The sequence below is a fragment of the Tamandua tetradactyla genome, chromosome 10 (assembly GCF_023851605.1).
Source record: "Tamandua tetradactyla isolate mTamTet1 chromosome 10, mTamTet1.pri, whole genome shotgun sequence".
Taxonomy (NCBI): Eukaryota; Metazoa; Chordata; class Mammalia; order Pilosa; family Myrmecophagidae; genus Tamandua; species Tamandua tetradactyla.
In genome coordinates this window covers 94,178,425-94,198,779 of record NC_135336.1, presented here as the reverse complement: position 1 = coordinate 94,198,779, position 20,355 = coordinate 94,178,425, and the positions used below count along the sequence as shown (strand labels likewise).

General features: G+C 37.1%; 1 protein-coding gene across 5 annotated transcripts in view; it reads right to left on the bottom strand.

Annotated features, from left to right (window-relative positions):
• Nucleotides 1-20,355, bottom strand: part of ITSN1 (intersectin 1) — a 263,233-nt gene that overhangs the window by 89,825 nt on the left and 153,053 nt on the right. For all 5 annotated transcript variants that reach the window (XM_077118883.1, XM_077118885.1, XM_077118887.1 and 2 more), the window contains one exon: nucleotides 3,651-3,778. In XM_077118883.1, the coding sequence (XP_076974998.1) occupies nucleotides 3,651-3,778 (128 nt within the window). The remainder of the gene's footprint in view (nucleotides 1-3,650; nucleotides 3,779-20,355) is intronic.

Below are 20,355 nucleotides of genomic sequence, written 5' to 3'. Positions count from 1 at the left end.
GTTTCCCTTGTATGTGATGGATTGTTTTTCTCTTGCTGCTTTCAAGAGCCTCTCTTTCTCTTTGACCTCTGACATTCTAACTAGTAAGTGTCTTGGAGAATGCCTATTTGGGTCTGTTCTCTTTGGGGTGCGCTGCACTTCTTGGATCTGTAATTTTAGGTCTTTCATAAGAGTTGGGAAATTTTCAGTGATAATTTCTTCCATTAGTTTTTCTCCTCCTTTTCCCTTCTTTCTCCTTCTGGGACACCCACAACACGTATATTTGTGTGCTTCATATTATCATTCAGTTCCCTGATCCCCTGCTCAAATTTTTCCATTCTTTTCCCTATAGTTTCTGTTTCTTTTTGGAATTCAGATGTTCCATCTTCCAGTTCACTAATTCTAACCTCTGTCTCTTTAAATCTACCATTGTAGGTATCCACTGTTTTTTCCATCTTTTCTACTTTGTCCTTCAATCCCATAAGTTCTGTGATTTGTTTTTTCAGACTTTCTATTTCTTCTTTTTGTTCAGCCCATGTCTTCTTCATGTCCTCCCTCAATTTATTGATTTGGTTTTTGAAGAGGTTTTCCATGTCTGTTCGTATATTCAAATTAGTTGTCTCAGCTCCTGTATCTCATTTGAACTATTGGTTTGTTTCTTTGACTGGGCCATATCTTCAATTTTCCTGGGGTGATCTGTTATTTTTTGCTGGCATCTGGGCATTTAATCAGATTTCCCTGGGTGTGGTACCTAGCAGGTTGAAAGATTTTCCTGTGAAATCTCTGGGCTCTGTTTTTCTTATCCTGCCCAGTATGTGGCGCTCGTCTGTCTGCGGGTCCCACCAGTAAAAGATGCTGTGGCTCCTTTAACTTTGGAAGACTCTTGCTGTGGGGGAGGGTCGCCAGCCGAAGCGGCTAGGGGTGTGCCGATCCAAATCTCCCAGCGGGTCCAGGAAGGAGGGAGGGAGGGGCGCTGGCCGCCGCGGCTTGGGGGAGTGCCGATTCAAATCTCCCAGCAGGCCCGGGAATCCGCGCGTGGTGGGGGGCACCAGCCTTCACGGCTTGGGGGAGTGCCGATCCAAAGTTCCCAGCCGGACTGGGAAGCCACGTGTGTGGAAGGGACCCCAGTCACTGGCCTCCGCGGCTTGGGGGACCTTCGATCCAAATCTCCCAGCCGGCCCGGGAAGGAGGGAGGGAGGGGCTCCTGCCGCCAGCTGCCACAGCCCAGGGAAGCGCGCGCCCCTCGGGGATCTCACTGCAGCGGATTCTCCCAGCCGGTTCAGCTGTTCCAGAATGGGGTACGCTGTCTTTTTTGTCTCTGTCGTGGCTCCAGGAGCTGTTCTGTACCGTTTCTGTTTCTTTAGTAGCTGTTCTGGAGGAGGAACTAAGACTCTCGTGTCTTACTAAGCCGCCATCTTCTCCGGAAGTCTTTCTTTTTATTTTTCAAAGAAGCTGATACACAAATTAAATCTAGGCCTTGAATATTATGATGGCCTCAACCCAAAGGCCACAAGAAAACACTGTGAGTTAATTTTCTCATTCAATAATAATTCATGGAATCAGAAAACACTTTATACAATCACACTTTGTAAATGAAGCTCATGTGCAATGACACACAATATAATGATAATGACAGTGAGCACTGGACATGGCAAGCAATATTCTAAACCTCCAAAAACATGAACTCCTTTAACCCTCACAACAACTAGTGGGAGCCTATTACTATCTCTATTTTACAGATGAGAAAACTGAGGCAGAGATATTAAATGAGTTGTCCAAGGTCACCAGCCCTAAGTGCCTGAGGTTTGATCCTGGGTGTCTCATCCCAGAGCCCACCCTCTGAACCCCAGTTATGCAATACTGCTAACACACAAAGGCACTCTTCTGGAATCAGGAAACTGCCAGGGGAACAGAATGCAAGCAAATAAAACTTCTATTCTCCATTTTCAAAAAATTAGACTTCTACTCAGTATGAATGTGAAAATTTAGAGCAGATGAATTATTTTTAACTTTTTTTATTTACTTGTCATTTTATTTACGATTTTTCTTTACATTTTATTCGTTCTGCTTTATTGCACTATGCCCAAATCGCATTTTTTGCAAATTAAAAGTTTATAGCAACCCTGCTTCAAGAAAGCCTATCAGCACCATTTTCCAACAGCGTTCACTCATTCCATGTCTGTGCCACATTTTGGTATGTCTTCCAACATTCCAAACTTTTTCATTATTAATTACCTGTTATAGTGATCTTTGATGTTACTATTGTAATTGTTTGGCGCCATAAGTTGCACCCATATAAGATGGTGACCTAATTGATAAATGTTTTAAGACTGTACCGACAACTGGCCATTTGCTTATGATTTTTAACATGTCTTTCAAGGGAGCACAAAAACTTTTTTTTTTTTTTGGAGGGGAAGGGGTGTTAATTTTTATTCACGACAACAAAACCATAATAAAAACTGCTCAAAAATTTCCTACCAATAAAGAGCACCATTTAAAACATATAACCATGTGAAAATTTCTGAAATTAAATTTGGACTACCATTTATCTATACAATTGTACTCAGAAAATTTAAATTTTTTGTATTATGATGTGCTGTATTTATTTCTACTCTTCAGGAATGTAAAAATTCAGTGCAGAACAGTGTGTATACTAAAAGCATTTTATAAACTTTGGAGCTTAAAAGAAGGATGGATGTGGAGTTAATCAACAAACGCATTTAAGGTGGTAGACAATCCTTAGTTCTACACCCAAGAAAACCATAAAACACTCGAAATTGGATTGGGGCCCCAGCCATCTAACCATCAGCATAAAAAGAAAAATCGGACTCAGAATACTACACATTCTATAACAAAGCATGCACAGCTCTCAGGGTTTGAGCTCAGCCCACTAGTCAATGGACTTGCCTAAAGTATCTTGTTGCTACATCTTTTTTAAGTCTAATTTTTAAAATAACAGGTTTTTATAATTTGTAGCATATCATCCAGACATTTGGTTATTTGTGTTTCTTGGAGTCTAAAATTGATTTAAGTTTAAACAGCAAATATCCAATAACAAAATCAGACACCACAAGTTAAAAATAAATTTCTACACTTTACTACAGAAAGTTACAAATATTAATATCAACGACAAACCCACAAACACAAACATTCAAACAAAAACAAACAGAAATGTGTCTGTATCCTAAGTGGCAAGAACAGAATTTCTGCTTTTGTATCCAAGTTTAATTTGCAGTAGAAAAAAATGAAAGGAGACAAGGGCATAGTCAGTCCTCCTGGAGAAACACTGAGTGCAGAGCTAGCTCACGGGCTTTGATTTCAAATCCAGAACTCTGACCCCTGCCGTTATCAGGATGTGAACTGGAAGCATAGTTTGGTCATTGGCATGCAAATGAGCACAGCAAGTGCCCCAATTTCCTTGTCTAATTCTATTTAACTTCACAGTAGTAGCTCAGGAGGGCTCTGAGAACTAACTAAAAACTTCAGGGGGTACTTACGTGTGCAAAGACTTAAATACGCATGCATTTATGATTGCCCACACATGTACACACGTTCATATACTAAAGATCGAAGGCTTTTTCTGGTGCAGTGACCACTTGGAGGCCAGGCAAAGAACAGTGATTATGCAGAGCTCCTTTCGGATGGGTCCACAATCCACAGAAATGACTCACCTTTGGGTTTCCTCTTTTTGTTTCTCTACTTCTGTGATCTTTCGCTCTTGTTCTTTCTGTTTCAGTCGTTCTGTCTCTATGGACTTTTGTTTCTGGAGCTGCTGTTTATTATGTATTTCTCTTAGTTCCTATAAATAATCAAGAAGCAGTGTGAGTAATGACATGAGGTGATCAACGTATCAACTGTTTATCAGCATGCAACATTTCCTAGTGGGGAGGCCTAGGACACTTAAGGAGATAACATTTCAGATTTGAAAAAAAAATTACGTTGGAAAACTAAAATTACGCTGCATTTTGATAGGACTGATCTTCAAATGCTGCTCAAGTTTATACAGTAGTGGGCCATAGGGCATTATACTATTTTCCAATATTTGCTTGAGAATGAACTTCCAATATTTGCTTGTGAAGAATGGTATTAGAGAAGCTACATTGTTAAAGGCCTCACTGATAATAATGAAACATAGTCAGTTTTCAGATACGGCAATGGGTACGAATAAAACATCTTTACTGGCTTTAAAAATAGACAGACCTCTTCACAAGCTACTTCCATTAAACCTTGCCTCCTTGGTATGATATGCTGCCTTGGAACAAATGGACATCCCTCTGCTCCATGACCTCAATTCTTACCCCATTGTTTATTTTTCAAATCACACCTCCTCAGACCTCTCTCAGTAAGTTTTTGACTACTCTAAGCTAAACCAATTGTCAGAGTGAAAATAAAAAGCTATCCGATTACCCTGGATCTGATATTTTCAAATGAATCTAGACCCAAGAATAGCAGTAATTTTCTTAGTAGGTTATTGAAAATAAAAAGCATTCGATGATACTTAAAGTACTCAAGTCAATAGCTTAAACATCCTGTGGTATGAAGAACAACGAAATGCCTGTTGAGACAGAAACTCTCTGATTCCATTGGAATCAAATAGTCAGCAACACAATCAATCACTAAAGTTCTTTTACTTGGGTCAAACACCAATCAGATATTGACTGTACATTATGTATGGATTGTATGTATGTGAAAATTTCTCAATTAAAAAAACATATTTAAAAGAACATTAAAAACAAAAAACAAAACAAAAAAATCACCAATCAGGTGAATCAAAGTGTTCAGAAAACCCAAGAGTGCTTTCCAATTGATCTCTTGGTCTGGTTAACTAGGGTTAGTCCTCCACGTGCACAGCCCAGAGATCAACATGGTGAGATTTAAGGACGAAGCCCTGCCCTGTCTTCTATCCCCTGCTCACAGGAAAATTCAGATGGGCAGGTTCTTCTTGGTCCTAAATTCATTCAGAGACTGAACAACAAGGTAGAAGAATTAACTGAAGAAGGTCAGCATCAAAATGCACCTGTTAGGAGGGGGCCAAGATGGCAGCTTAGCAATGTGCATGTTTTAGTTCGCCCTCCAAACAACTACTAAATAACCTGAAACAGTACAGAACAGCTTCTGGAGCCACGTTAGTGACCAAAGACACAGCATACCCCAGTCTGGACCAGCTGGACCGGCTGCAAGCCTCCCCAGAACGGTGAGTTCCCCAAGCCATGGCGCCCGGCGCCCCTCCCCCACAGGCGGCTTCGCAGAGGGAAAGGAAAGACACTCTAAACCTGGTCAAGGCAGAGGTCGCTCATTGGGCTCACGGAAAAAGAGGAAAGGGGAGGAAATGGAGGTTTTAGTGGCTGTGTTTCTACGGACACTTGGCAGCCTTTGGATTCAGCAGGGGGACTTCTCGGGCTGCATATGCCCCAGGGATAGGCAGAAACCGGCTGCTTTCAGGGCTGTCTCCCACCTGTGCCTTCTCCAGGGGAGGGGTGAAGCCCAACTCAGGTGGAATCCCTCCCTCAAGGAATTCAGACCCCAGGGCTTGGCAATTTGGAGCCATTAAAACCAGCCTACAACCTCTCCTCCATCTCCACCACGCCCCCAGCAGGGAGAGTCTTCCAAAGTTAAAAGTGCTGCAACATCTTTGGCTGGTGGGACCCACAGACAGACAAGCGCCACATACTGGGCAGGATAAGAAAAACAGAGCCCAGAGACTTCAGAGGAAAGTCTTTTAACCTGCTGGATCTCACCCTCAGGGAAAACTGATGCAGGTGACTCCTTCCCCCTAATAGGAGGGCAGTTTGGTCAGGGAAAACCAGGCTGGAGTCTATAATACCTACGTAGACCCTCCTAAGGGTGGGGAGCGAAAAGGCACCATACAACCAGGACAAGAAACAAGAAAACAAGAACTGAAAAATTATCCTCTGTTAAACAAAACTTAAGCTAGAGGTCTGGAAAAAGCTGAACTGCAGGTCAAAGAACAGATAGACAACAAATTCATCTAGCAAGAAAACCCTAGGTAAGAGACGTGAAAGCAATCTCCAGAATAAACTAATTAAGGTAATTAAATGTCTACATGCCAGCAAAAATTAACAAATCACACCAGGAAAAATGAAGATATGGCCCAGTCAGAGCAACAAACCAACAATTCAAATGAGATACAGGAGTTGAAACAATTAATTCAGAATATACGAAAAGACATGGAAAACCTCATCAAAAACCAAATCAGTGAATTGAGGGAGGATATAAAGAAGGCAAGGAATGAACAAAAAGAAGAAATGAAAAGTCTGAAAAAACAAACCACAGAACTTATGGGGATGAAAGACACAGTAGAAGAGATGAAAAAAACAATGGAAACCTACAATGGCAGATTTCGAGAGACAGAACATAGGATTTCTGTTTCAGAACATAGGATGAAACATCTGAAATCTGACAAGATACAGAAACTATAGGGAAAAAAATGGAAAAATATGAACAGGGATTCAGGGAACTGAATGATAATATGAAGCGCACAAATATACGTGTTCTGGGTGTCCCGGAAGGAGAAGAGAAGGGAAAAGAAGGAGAAAAATTAATGGAAGAAATTATCACTGAAAATTTCCCAACTCTTATAAAAGACCTAAAATTATAGATCCAAGAAGTGTAGCATACCCAAAGAGAATAGATCCAAATAGACGTTCTCCAAGACAATTACTAGTCAGAATGTCAGAGGTCAAAGAGAAAGAGAGGATCTTGAAAACAGCAAGAGAAAAGCAATCCATCACATACAAGGGAAACCCAATAAGACTATGTGTAGATTTCTCAGCAGAAACCATGGAGGCAAGAAGACAGTGGGATGATATGTTTAAATTACTAAAAGAGAAAAACTGCCAACAAAGAATTCTATATCCAGCAAAACTGTCCTTCAAAAATGAGGGTGAAATTAAAACATTTTCAGACAAAAAATCACTGAGAGAATTTGTGACCAAGAGACCAGCTCTGCAAGAAATACTAAAGGGACCACTAGAGACAGATACGAAAAGACAGAAGAGAGAGGTGTGGAGAAGAGTGTAGAAAGAAGGAAAATTAGATATGACATATAAAATACAAAAGGCAAAATGGTAGAGGGAAGTACTACCCAAACTGTAATAAACACTAAATGTTAATGGACTGAAGCCCCCAATCAAAAGACATAGATGGGCAGAATGGATTAAAAACAGGATCCTTCTATATGCTGTCTACAGGAAACACATCTTAGACCCAAAGATAAACATAGGTTGAAAGTGAAAGGTTGGGAAAAGATATTTCATGCGAATAACAACCAGAAAAGAGCAGGAGTAGCTATACTAATATCCAACAAATTAGAGTCCAAATGTAAAACAATTAAAAGGGACAAAGAAGGATACTATGTACTAACAGAAGGAACAATTAAACAAGAAGACATAACAATCATAAATATTTATGCACCAAACCAGAATGCCCCAAAATACGTGAGGCAAACACTGCAAACACTGAAAAGGGAAATAGACACATCTACCATAGTAGTTGGAGACTTCAATTCCCCACTCTCATCAATGGACAGAACATGTAGACAGAGGATCAATAAAGAAACAGAGAATTTAAACATTACAATAAGTGAGCTAGACATAACAGACATTTATAGGACAGTACATCCTGCAACAGCAGGATACACCTTTTTCTCAAGTGCTCATGGATCATTCTCAAAGATAGACCATATGCTGGGTCACAAAGCAAGTCTTAACAAATTTAAAAAGATTGAAATGATACAAAACACTCTCTCAGATCATAAGGGAATAAAGTTGGAAATCAATAATAGGCAAAGCGACAGAAAATTCACAAATATGTGGAGGCTCAACAACACACTCTTAAACAACTAGTGGGTCAAGGAAGAAATTACAAGAGAAATCATTAAATATCTCGAGGAAAATGAAAATGAAAACACAACATATCAAAACTTATGGGATGCAGCAAAGGCAGTGCTAAGAGGGAAATTTATTGCCCTAAATGCCTACATCAAAAAAGAAGAAAGGGCAAAGATGCAGGAATTAACTATCCACTTGGAAGAACTGGAGAAAGAACAGCAAACTAACCCCAAAGCAAACAAAAGGAAAGAAACAACAAAGATTAGAGCAGAAATAAATGAAATTGAGAACATGAAAACAACTGAGAAAATCAGTAAGATTGATGGGCCCTTAGTAAGATTGACAAAAAGAAGAAGAGAGAGGATGCAAATAAATAAGATCAGAAATGGAAGAGGAGACATAACCACTGACCCTACAGAAATAAAGGAGGTAATATACAGGATACTATGAACAACTTTATGCCAATAAATACAACAATGTAGATGAAATGGACAACTTCCTAGAAAGGCATGAACAACCAACTTTGACTCAAGATAAAATAGATGACCTCAACAAACCAATCACAAGAAAAGAAATTGAATCAGTCATTCAAAAGCTTCCCAAAAAGAAAAGTCCAGGACCAGACGGCTTCACATGTGAATTCTACCAAACATTCCAGAGAGAATTAGTACCAACTCTGCTCAAACTCTTCAAAAAAATCAAAGTGGAGGGAAAGCTACCTAATTCATTCTATGAAGCCAACATCACCCTCATACCAAAACCAGGCAAAGATATTACAAAAAAAGAAAACTACAGACGAATCTCTCTAATGAATATAGATGCAAAATCCTCAACAAAATTCTAGCAAATCGAATCCAGCAACACATTAAAAGAATTATACATGATGATCACGTAGGATTCATCCCAGGTATTCAAGGATGGTTCAACATAAGAAAATCAATTAATGTAATACACCATATCAACAAATCAAAGCAGAAAAATCACATGATCATCTCAATTGATGCAGAGAAGGCATTTGACAAATTCAACATCCTTTCCTGTTGAAAACACTTCAAAGGATAGGAATACAAGGGAATTTCATTAAAATGATAAAGGGAATATATGTAAAACCCACAGCTAATATCATCCTCGATGGGGAAAAACTGAAAACTTTCCCTCTAAGATCAGGAACAAGACAAGGATGTCCACTATCACCACTGTTATTCAACATTGTGTTGGAAGTTCTAGCCAGAGCAAGTAGACAAGAAAAAGAAATACAAGGCATTAAAATTGGAAAGGAAAAAGTAAAACTATTACTGTTTGCAGATGATATGATACTATATGTCGAAAACCCTGAAAAATCCACAGCAAAACTACTAGAGCTAATAAATGAGTACAGCAAAGTGGCAGGTTACAAGATCAACACTCAAAAATCTGTAGTGTTTCTATATACTAGCAGTGAACAATCTGAGGGGGAAATCAAGAAAAGAACTCCATTTCCAATTGCAACGAAAAGAATAAAATATTTAAGAACAAATTTAACTAAAGAGACAAAAGACGTATACAAAGAAAACTACAAAAAACTGTTAAAAGAAATCACAGAAAACTTAAATAGATGGAAGGGCATACCGAGTTCATGGATTGGAAGACTAAATATAGTTAAGATGTCAATTCTACCTAAATTGATCTACAGATTCAATGCAATACCAATCAAAATCCCAACAACTTACTTTTCAGAAACAGAAAAGCCAATAAGCAAATTTATCTGGAAGGGGAGGGTGCCCCGAACGGCAAAAAGTATGTTGAGGAAAAAAAACCAAGCTGGAGGTCTCACACCGCCAGACTTTAAGGCATATTATGAAGCCACAGTGGTCAAAACAGCATGGTACTGGCATAAAGATAGATATACTGACCAATGGAATCAAATAAAGTGTTCAAATATAGCCCCTCTCATCTATGGACATTTGATCTTTGATAAGGTAGTCAAGCCAACTCACCTGGGACAGAACAGCCTCTTCAATAAATGGTGCCTAGCGAACTGGATATCCATATGCATAAGAATGAAAGAGGACCTGTGTCTCACACCCTATACAAAAGTTAACTCAAAATGGATCAAAGATATAAACATCAGGTCTAAAACCATAAAACAGTTAGAGGAAAACATAGGGAAGTATCTTATAAATCTTATAATTGGAGGCGGTTTTACAGACCTTACACCTAAAGCAAGAGCATTGAAGAAAGAAATAAATAAATGGGAACTCCTCAAAATTAAACATTTTTGTGGAAAGAACATCATCAAGAAAGTAAAAAGACAGACTTCACAATGGGAGACAATATTTGGAAATGACATATCAGATAAAGGTCTAGTATCCAGAATTCATAAAAAGATTGTTCAACTCAACAATAAAAAGACAGCCAACCCAATTACAAAATGGGAAAAAGACTTGAACAGACACTTCTCAGAAGAGGAAATACATATGGCCAAATGGCACATGAAGAGATGTTCAACGTTCCTGGCCATTAGAGAAATGAAAATCAAAACCACAATGAGATATCATCTCACACCCACCAGAATGGCCATTATCAAAAAAACAGAAAATGACAAGTGCTGGAGAGGATGTGGAGAAAGAGGCACACTTATTCACTGTTGGTGGGAATGTCAAATGGTGCAACCACTGTGGAAGGCAGTTTGGCGGTTCCTCAAAAAAGCTGAATATAGAATTGCCATATGACCCAGCAATACCACTGCTAGGTATCTACTCAGCGGACATAAGGGCAAAGAAACAAACAGACACTTGCATACCAACGTTTTTAGCAGCATTATTTACAATCGCAAGGAGATGGAAACAGCCAAAATGTCCATCAACAGATGAGTAGCTAAACAAACTGCGGTATATACATACGATGGAATATTATGCAGCTTTAAGACAGAATAAACTTATGAAGCATGTAATAACATGGATGGACCTAGAGAACATTATGCTGAGTGAGACTAGCCAAAAACTAAAGGACAAATACTGTATGGTCTCACTGATATGAACTGACATTAGTGAATAAACTTGGAATATGTCGTTGGTAACAGAGACCATCAGGAAATAGAAATAGGGTAAGTGGAGCTGAAGGGATACAGACCGCGCAACAGGACTGGATACAAAAACTCAGAAATGGACAGCACAATACTACCTAACTGTAATACAATTATGTTAAAACATTGAATGAAGCTGCATGTGAGAACGATAGAGGGAGGAGGGCTGGGGACATATTGAAATGAGAAAGAAAGATAGATGTTAAAGATTGAGATGGTATAATCTAGGAATGCCTAGAGTGTATAATAATAGTGAAATGTACAAGGTACAATTTTAAAAATGTTTTTGCATGAGGAAGAACAAAGGAATGTCATTATTGCAGGGTACTGAAAACAGATGGTAATTAATATTTTTAAATGACACTTTCTGTTGAGACTAAAGCAAAAAATGTTTATTTGTTACAAAATGTATATTTTGACTAGTGCATTTCCTAATATAACTTATGTAGATAGTTTGATTGAACGCCATAAGTACTTGGAATCTCAGGTAGGACATGAGATTTTGCTGGTTTGTCCAGAGTGATGCCCCGATGAATTACAGAGTGATTCGATCAGTGAGTGGAAAAGTATCTGCAAAGCCCCCTTCGGGGAGTGGTGAGAAGGGGGAGAAATTCAACTTCCCAAGTTGAATTCTTGATATTCTCACAAGCAGTGTGGACAACCAAAGCTATAGGCAGACCCCCAGTCTTGGGGTTTGTTCATATGAAACTTAACCCCGCAAAGGATAGGTCAAGTCTACTTAAAATTTAGGCCTAAGAGTCACCCCAAGAGAGCCTCTTTTGTTGCTCAGATGTGGCCCCTCTCTCCAGCCAACACAACAAGCAAAGGCACCCCCCCCACCCCCCGTCTGTGTGGACCTTCCTGGCAACGTGGGACAGAGATCTTGGAATGAACGGAGACTCAGCATCAAGGGATTGGGAAAAACCCTAGAATGAGCTGAGACTTAGCATCAAGGGATTGAGAAAACCTTCTCGACCAAAAGGGGAAAGAGGGAAATGAGACAAAGTGTCAGTGGCTGAGAGATTCCAAACAGAGTCGAGAGGTTTTCCTGGAGGTTATTCTCATGCATCAAGTAGATATCATCTTGTAATTCAAGATGTAATGGAGAGGCTGGAGGGAACTGCCTGAAAATGTAAAGCTGTGTTCCAGTAGCCATGTTTCTTGATGGTGACTGAACAATGATACAGCTGTCACAATGTGACTGTGTGATTGTGAAAACCTTGTGTCTGATGCTCCTTTTATCTACCTTGTCAACAAAGGAGTAGAACATACGGAATAAAAATAAATAATAGGGGCACCAAATGCTAAAATAAATTTAGTTTGAAATGCTAGTGATCAATGAAAGCAATGGGTAAGGGGTATGGTAGGTATAATCTTTTTTTTTCTTCTTCTTTCCTGTGTTCGTTTTATTTCTTTTTCTATTGTCTTTTTATTTCTTTTCTGAATTAATGCAAATGTTCTAAGAAATGATGAATATGCAACTAAGTGATGATACTGTGAATTACTGATTATGAATGTTGTTTTATTTTGTTTCTTTATTTTTTTAATTAATAAATAAATTTTTTAAAAATGCACTTGTTACTAGAGCCCAAGGGTTAGGCTAATCTTTTCCTATTATCTAGACGGTTCTGATGTTAGAATGCATATACAAGTGTTCTCTAAACTGTAGTGACACTGAGAGACAAAAGGGAGCAAGGACATACAAAAAGGGTAAGTTCAACTGGAGAATGGAGGCAGGAGGGAGAAGGAGGCACTTAGAGGGAAAGGAAGAAAGGCGCTTCAGTGGGAAACCCAGCAGTGATGCCTGGGAATATCCAGGCCGGAAGCAACAGGAAGAGGCAACATTGCAAGGGACAAATTGGTGGCATATTCCTCATTGCAGCACGGACATGTGGCTTCCAGATCAGGAAGGACATCTGGAACAAGGACATAGCTCCAGAGGGAGCAAACCGAAGGCAAAAATGGAGATGGGGAAGTAATGACTAGCTCTGACTGTTTAAAGTTTTGACAAGAAGAGAAAATTAATACTAAGGGAAAAGAATTCCATTTCTCATTATCTTTCTTGTTGCCATATCCTGGGATGTAAAACTTTAATGTATGAAAAATTCAGCAGTTCTCATAGTACTCTGGTATCAAGCATAAATAGTACTCTCTAATAACACGAATGAAAATCTGGCTAATATTTTTTATTTGATTTTTTCAGAGACAAATAGAAAAATGGACCAATTACTGTTGTTACAGTAACCTATGCTCTTGGCTGAAGTTAATTTCTCCAAACAAAAAGGAAAACTACAGTGGGGTGATATTACATCAAACTCTAAACACCCTGAGAGAGGCACCAAGGTTCCAAAAATCAGCCCCCAGAAAGTCTGTCTGCTGTGTCATGGACAAGGGTTGGCCACTTACTCTATCATTAGTCCAACAGCCAAGGGTGTCTAAATGGAACAGTGAAGAGTAACCAAAAATTTTATTTTTTTCCCTACTTTAAAATTTCATCTTCAATAGTATATAATTCTTAAACACGTTCAGAAAAAGTAATTTATGGTAGCAGATTCTAATTGGAACTAGCACTGCACTGGGAATTAAGACACCTGGATTCTAGTCCCAGACCCCTTCCATGGGCCAGCAGCTGAATCAGAGCAGATGACTTTCAGGTTTCTTTTCACTCTAAGATCTGTTTCATACTTGCACACTCTGCATCATTTTATTTCCATGTCCCTTTTCATTAGGTTTATTCTTACTGTAGGAATAAACAAAACAAGTAGAACCAGTAAGCAAATAAACCTGATCTGATATTAGAGACAAAGAAGTTAGAAGTGATGGGGGAGGAATTACTTTTTAGTTCAAGGTTATAGGAACCTTTAAAAAGAAAAGTCTCTACTTCATCTAGGAAAAATGCATTTATAGGGAGGGTGATGCTAAAAATTTTTAACAACAGGTACTACAGAAGCACTGACCCATGATGTTGGCCATACTATAATGGTACCACAAAGACTATGTGCCCAAATACAGAGTTTCCATTCAACCAAAGAATTATACTATATGTTTCTAGTCTATACTGGGCTCTGGTAATTGGGTATTGATTTATAGATCATTCATTACCAGATACAAAGTCAAGATAGATGGAAGACAAACTAGTTAAATGTTTAGGAAGCATTATAAAATGAAAAGTAATAAGAAAGAAGATTTAAGAAGCTACAGAAAAAATCATGTTACTCAGAAGGTTTTTAAACAATTTTAAATATATCAAATACATGAAGGAAAATACTTAAAAAAATAAAATAAATCACATTTACTTCTGAATATAGCAGCACAACAGGACAGGCTGAGGCTATCTTTGGAGCTATCTAAATAAGATGCAGCTTCAAGTGCCTCCAAAGAAATGGAGCTTACAGGAGCCAAAAAATAACAGATGTCAAATAAGGTAACAGAAGGCTCTGGCACCTTCTGATCCAGATTTGAAGACTGCAAAGTTTTTCTATGATTTCCTTCACTCAAGTCAGATACTGCTGAGGTAACTACCAACTGTAAGAAAATGAAGAAGCTGCCCAGTGGCAGGCATTTCAGGCCACCTTACCTTTTCCTGAAACTGGGAATTTAAAATGGCATGGATCACAATCAGCAAAAAATTCATCAAGCTTTTCTTAACATCTGAACTTCGGAAAAGGCAATCTATGGACTGAAGGCATACGTACCAAAAATTTATTAATGATTTGCCTCACTTCACCATAATAAAGTGCCTCTGGAACCTGGAGACCTGTTCCGCAGAGGAGCAGATGGTACACTATTCTTCATTCCTTTCCAATACCATTTAAGTGACTCAGAGACAATTACAGTTATTTGGAAGTACCCTTTTAAGTCTTTCAGGAGAAAAAATATGGTAAGGTGAAAAACTAATCTGAGGTTATTAAATTATTTATTGATCCAAGAAATGATAAACTACTGGAAGAAAGAGCTAAAAAGAAAAAAAAGAGGTAAAAACTCCACCACAATACTCAATCAGCATTTCCTGATATTCAACCTGACGAAAGCAACTCTGTAAATTCTATTACAGCCACATGTATTTTGTTACAGTCGTATCTCTATTATAACTAAGATATAAATAGAATAATAAAAAATGACAAGGAATCACAAGTGAGTATCTCATTTGTGGTTCTTCCTACACTTAACTCATTTTTTCCCCTAACATAGATAAAACTCTAACCATCACATATTTCTCGGTTGAATATTTATCTAGCTATATGGTACAGAGTGAACAACTTTCTTCTATAAATTTTCTTCTGTATGCAAAGGTATGAAATCTATTATGCTAGGTGTACTGTGCAATAATATAAAATTATTGTCTAATAAATTCTAACTATTATCTTAATAAACCTAAAATTATCAAACACAAGAATTTTAAACTACATGCTACAAATATTTATATGGGGAAAAATGAAACTCCTATAAAACGCTTAATAGATAAATTAAAATGAGATTTTTATCACCAATAACAGATGCAGAATTCTAAATACATACATAGCAGAATTTCTCACTTAGGATTCAAATCTGGGGTATATGGGCATTTTTATGGCATAGACGGCTCACAGGTCTTATTAGATTCTCAAAGAGTTTTCAGTCAAACACAGACGATGATCCATAATAAAAGATTATAGGTAAAAATATTCTATCTTGTATTAATTAAGATGAATGAAAACCAGTTTGACTTTAGCTTTTTCCCACAGACCTAAGGAGGGGAGGAAGCCATTTATTCCTCTTAAAGAACTAAGATATTTGAACTACAAAATATCTTTTGACATTTTATGCCATACAGTCAAAGTATTTGAAAAGCATTATGTTTGATGAACTGAATATTCAGGAAGTTCCAACTTTTTTTTCCCCTCAAAAATATGACTCATTTTCAAGTTTACTGCAGTTAACTGCTCTATTGCTATGCTAAAGGAAACAAATCACTTGATTTAATACCTGTAAGTGTTGCTCCATCATTTGGTCCTAGAGACACTCAAAAATAAATATATTATGTGAAGTGTTATTACTTGAAACATAAAGAAGTATCTACCTGAACAATATGTATAGGCTTCCTTTTCATAAACTTTGCATAAATACTTGTGAAGAGAAAGAGAATTACTAGCAACAGGGGCCTATGAAAGGAGATGAGCAGTTAATGGCACATTTATTTGCTACTCCAGACAATTAAATTTTGAAGGATTATTTTGGTTTTGGCTTTTGCCTCTGGTTGGTGCCTTGAAAAAGAGAGAGAAAAATAAATAAGTAGACCTTGATTAATTACCTGAAATTCAAGAACTCAATGCTTACATGAATTTAGAACATGTTTCATATTTGTAATCATCTTTGTACTGTTACTATTAAATTGATCTCACAGGAAACTGATTAAAGGACCAATATCAGAAATTTCAGGTCATAGACAAAAGTGTTGTTGTTGTTTTAACCTATAATATAATACCTACAGAAAATCTAATGTACAAGTGCTTTTATATAAATAAATATTAATTTCTCACCCAGAAATATGTAGCACACAAAATCAGAATTTTAAAAAGTTCTTTTGAGTTATAAAATACAACATTTTTAATGTTTCCCCAATAACTGGCTGTTCAACAAGGTCGGAAAGGTATTAAAGGAAGCCAATTAAAAAACCTGATGAGGACAGGGGAACTTGCACACATGTGAAAGAATCTGAAAATAAGTAAGTATTTCAGAACACAGATATTGCATCCAAATCCAGGAAAACTGTATTGCACTTATCACAAAACTATAAAATTTATTATTTCTTAATACTCAAAAGATGGAAGGAGTATAAAGAAACAAATATTGATTTGTTAAATTCTGAGAAGGATAGCATTTAGAAACATGTTTACATATTCCTTCTAAATCTGGAGTCAATATTTAACCATATTTGGTTAATTAAGTCTAATTCCCCATGGTAAATGTATCATAACTGCTGAGTGTGGGCATGTGTGGAGGGTTTGGGTGAGAGGTGGTAAGAAGAGAGAACAGCTCTCTCCTTCCCCTCATGTTACCAGAGAGAGAAAACTCATTCTACTGTGTTCTGAAAGACTGAATTTTCTCAAAAATGTCTCAGCTTTATTCACAAAGAAATACCCTATTATTTTAAATGCATGTATATTCTAAAGGATAAAACTGTCTGCAAGTTTGCTTAAACAAGAGAATATAAAAAAAGAAAATAACTTTTTTCAAAAGATCATTCTGCTTCTCTCCCTTGCTCATATCAACTTTCTTAAGTAATGAAATAAAAATAAAAAACTTAATAAAAAACTTTGTTAAGTTGATATGAGCCTAAAAAAAAAAACCTAAAAAAGAAAAAAAACAAAACCCTATATCATAACCAAAAAATTAAACCAACCAACCAATCCAACAAGACTACCATTATGTTATAGAAACTAATATACCACATCTGTTAATTATTTTGAGTCTTGTGAGTGTTCTAGTTATTTTTCTATATTCACAGACTTTATCACGTTTCTACAATCATAAGAACATTGAACGAGAGAGGATTTTATTACTTCTATGCATAAAAGGGCTTTTCAAAAGGATCATACAGATAAAAAGAAAATTTTATCTTGGACAAAAAAGAGCAAACCACGAAACAATAAAATATTATTCTAATTACGGGAAAGCAACGTTGTTATTTGAATTCACACTGATTTTTCTTGCTGTCTCTGCATCTCCTCTTTCTCAATTTTTTTCTTTCCTTCATTGTTTCCCTTCGCATGCATTTTTTTTTTCCTGACTTCTCATTCTGTTCTGTGGCTCTTTCTCCAGCTCTTTTCTGTTTTCTCCTGGTTGCTAAACATTTTGCCTTTCACTGCCTTCATAATGAATGAGCCTGCCATGAAAGCAAGTGTCTGAAACCAAGAGCATAAAGCCTTAGTTAAGCAAACATCCTTATTTACTATAACTGGCATTCTCATGTAAACACCAATTCAGTTCTTAAGAGTAACTTTAAAGTTACATTACAGACAGAATTTATATTTTCAACAGGCCCTCGTGTTTAATTTAGGAAGCCTGGGTTTCCCAAATATATTAAGGAATATAATTCTCATGTTCAATTAGTCCTAAAATACTCAAATTTTGCTAATAAGTAAAATACTACCAACTTTCAAAACAGTATATGCCTATACTACCATCTTCCTTATGACAAAAATCTGTATGTACACGGACAAATAATACCAAGCGCTGTCTTTCAAATCTGTGCAAGCAAGTGGCAAATTCAGTGATCAAAAATGCTTGTTTTATAGGCAACACTATAGTATACTGTAGCTTGTCCAACTACAAAGCTTCCACCATCACACATACAACTTGTCAAGAGGAAAGATTCAATCATACTCCAGGGTTAATAACAACTAATCATTATTAACTTTTTACAAAGAAGGCTTAGCACTTCAAGTAAATGCTGTCTTAAACACTGAGCACTCATCTGTGTGTGCGAAACTGAAGCACAGAGCTGGAGATGGTTCATCATTCTTAGTCTGAGAAAGATGTGCATTGCCTGAGTAGGGCATGGAGACCTTTAGAAAGAAGTCTAAGTGGATGACGCAGCCCAGGAGAAGTGCCAGGCACTGCAACACTGCCTCCTCCATTGCCACTGACTGGAAGAAAGAAATGCTCAAATGTAAACGGCCATTCACATTAGGACTTGTCCAGTACACAGTGACTAGACGGGAACCAACAATGACTCAACTTCTCAACATGAAACACAACATTGAGAGTCTTTGGGTGCTGGATTCTTTCAGTTGGCATTCAGTGGAGACTTGAAAACTACAAGCCATACGTTATGCTGCTGCCCTGTATTATACTTAAGACATTAGCTGTCAGTGCCAAGGAAAACTGTTAACAATAACCACTAATGTGGCCAAGGGTAAAGTGGAGACAAGTTCTACTATCCAGAAAGTCCTTGTCAGTAATGTTATCTGACACTTGTTAGAACCATCATTCTATGCCTATATGCAAGAAGCACTGTGTGTATGAAAAACAATGATCAGAATATCTCTATGTATTCTTGAATAACGTGGATTCTCCAGAAAAAGTTATGAGTTTTGATATTCCTGTAAAATGAAGTATAAAGAGAAAGCATGGATAATTTTAAACTCGTATTTCTGGAACATAAACATGAGAAAACTATTGTTTTCTTAGCATAAAATACTCACTACATATAGAATACATTTTAAGAGCAGAAAATTATGGTAAAAAAAATTTGATCTACTGAATTAAACTGCTTTAAAAAGTATTCATTCATGCTAGTAATATTTACTAACAAAATCTATTATTCTTGATCTCATTTGATCACCAAGAAGTTAAAACCTACTATTCATATAAAAGGCAGCATAAATATAGAAGTTGACAATTGAGGAACTTCTGACACATGCGCTTCAGTATGTCCTCCTTCTCTACCCCCTCTTTTCTACAGGATTTATCTATTTGCCATAGGTAGATTTCTCTTTCCTTGCTCAACTAATTGTTTGTTTTAGATGATAAATTAGAAAAATAAAGACGCATGTCTTAGGATCCTTTTTTGGAATATATAAATATTACATTAAAAATGGGTAGAAAGTAGCCTTTCCTAAAGAAAGAATGAATCCTCTATTTCTATGAATCAGATAGAAACGTAAAGACCAAGATTCTAGAGACCTCACTGTTCCATGGCCCTGAATTTGAAGCCTTTTAACAACAGGGGACCATAATCATAAGTATGGCTTATATTTTCCAACATGGTGCTACCTATATGAAATAAATACCTGCTATCCTGAGTACAAAAGGAATTTTTTTTCCTCTTTAATAAATGACTTTAGAATTTCTATCACTGATTTTCAGAACTTGGGTGGGGAAGGCAGGAGTAGAATTTTTCCTGAACTGAAGCAAATGGAAGAGACCCACCAAAAAAAAAAAAAAAGAATCTGGACTAGACAATCTGGTAAAAGGACTACTAAGTCAGATTTATGTTTTTAAAAACAAGAAAGGAAAAAAATTATGAAATAAACTTACTCTTTAACCTCTCTTTTTCAAGAAACTAAATACATACTTATACTTCCCAATCTCTGTCTAAATGAGGATACTATTACTCTCAATATAACTTTTTTTTTTTTTCGCATGGGCAGGCACTGGGAATTGAACCTGGGTCGCTGGAATGGCAGGCGAGAACGCTGCCACTGAGCCACTGTGGCCCACCCTCTTGATAAAACTTTCATAGTTACAGAGCTGGAACTTGACTTTAAATGTGTACCAAAATAAGTGAATGAATTATTGTAAACATTTTTAAATGAAAGTAATATGTGAATTAGTTTTTGCTAAATGTAAGTCTCATCTGTAGAACCAGTCATTTAATATAGGCTAATGTTCTTGTCAACTATTCTGAAATTAAAAATTCTGCATTCTATAAGGTACTTCTCCAACACACTAGTACATAAAGAGTGAGCTGCATTTTCT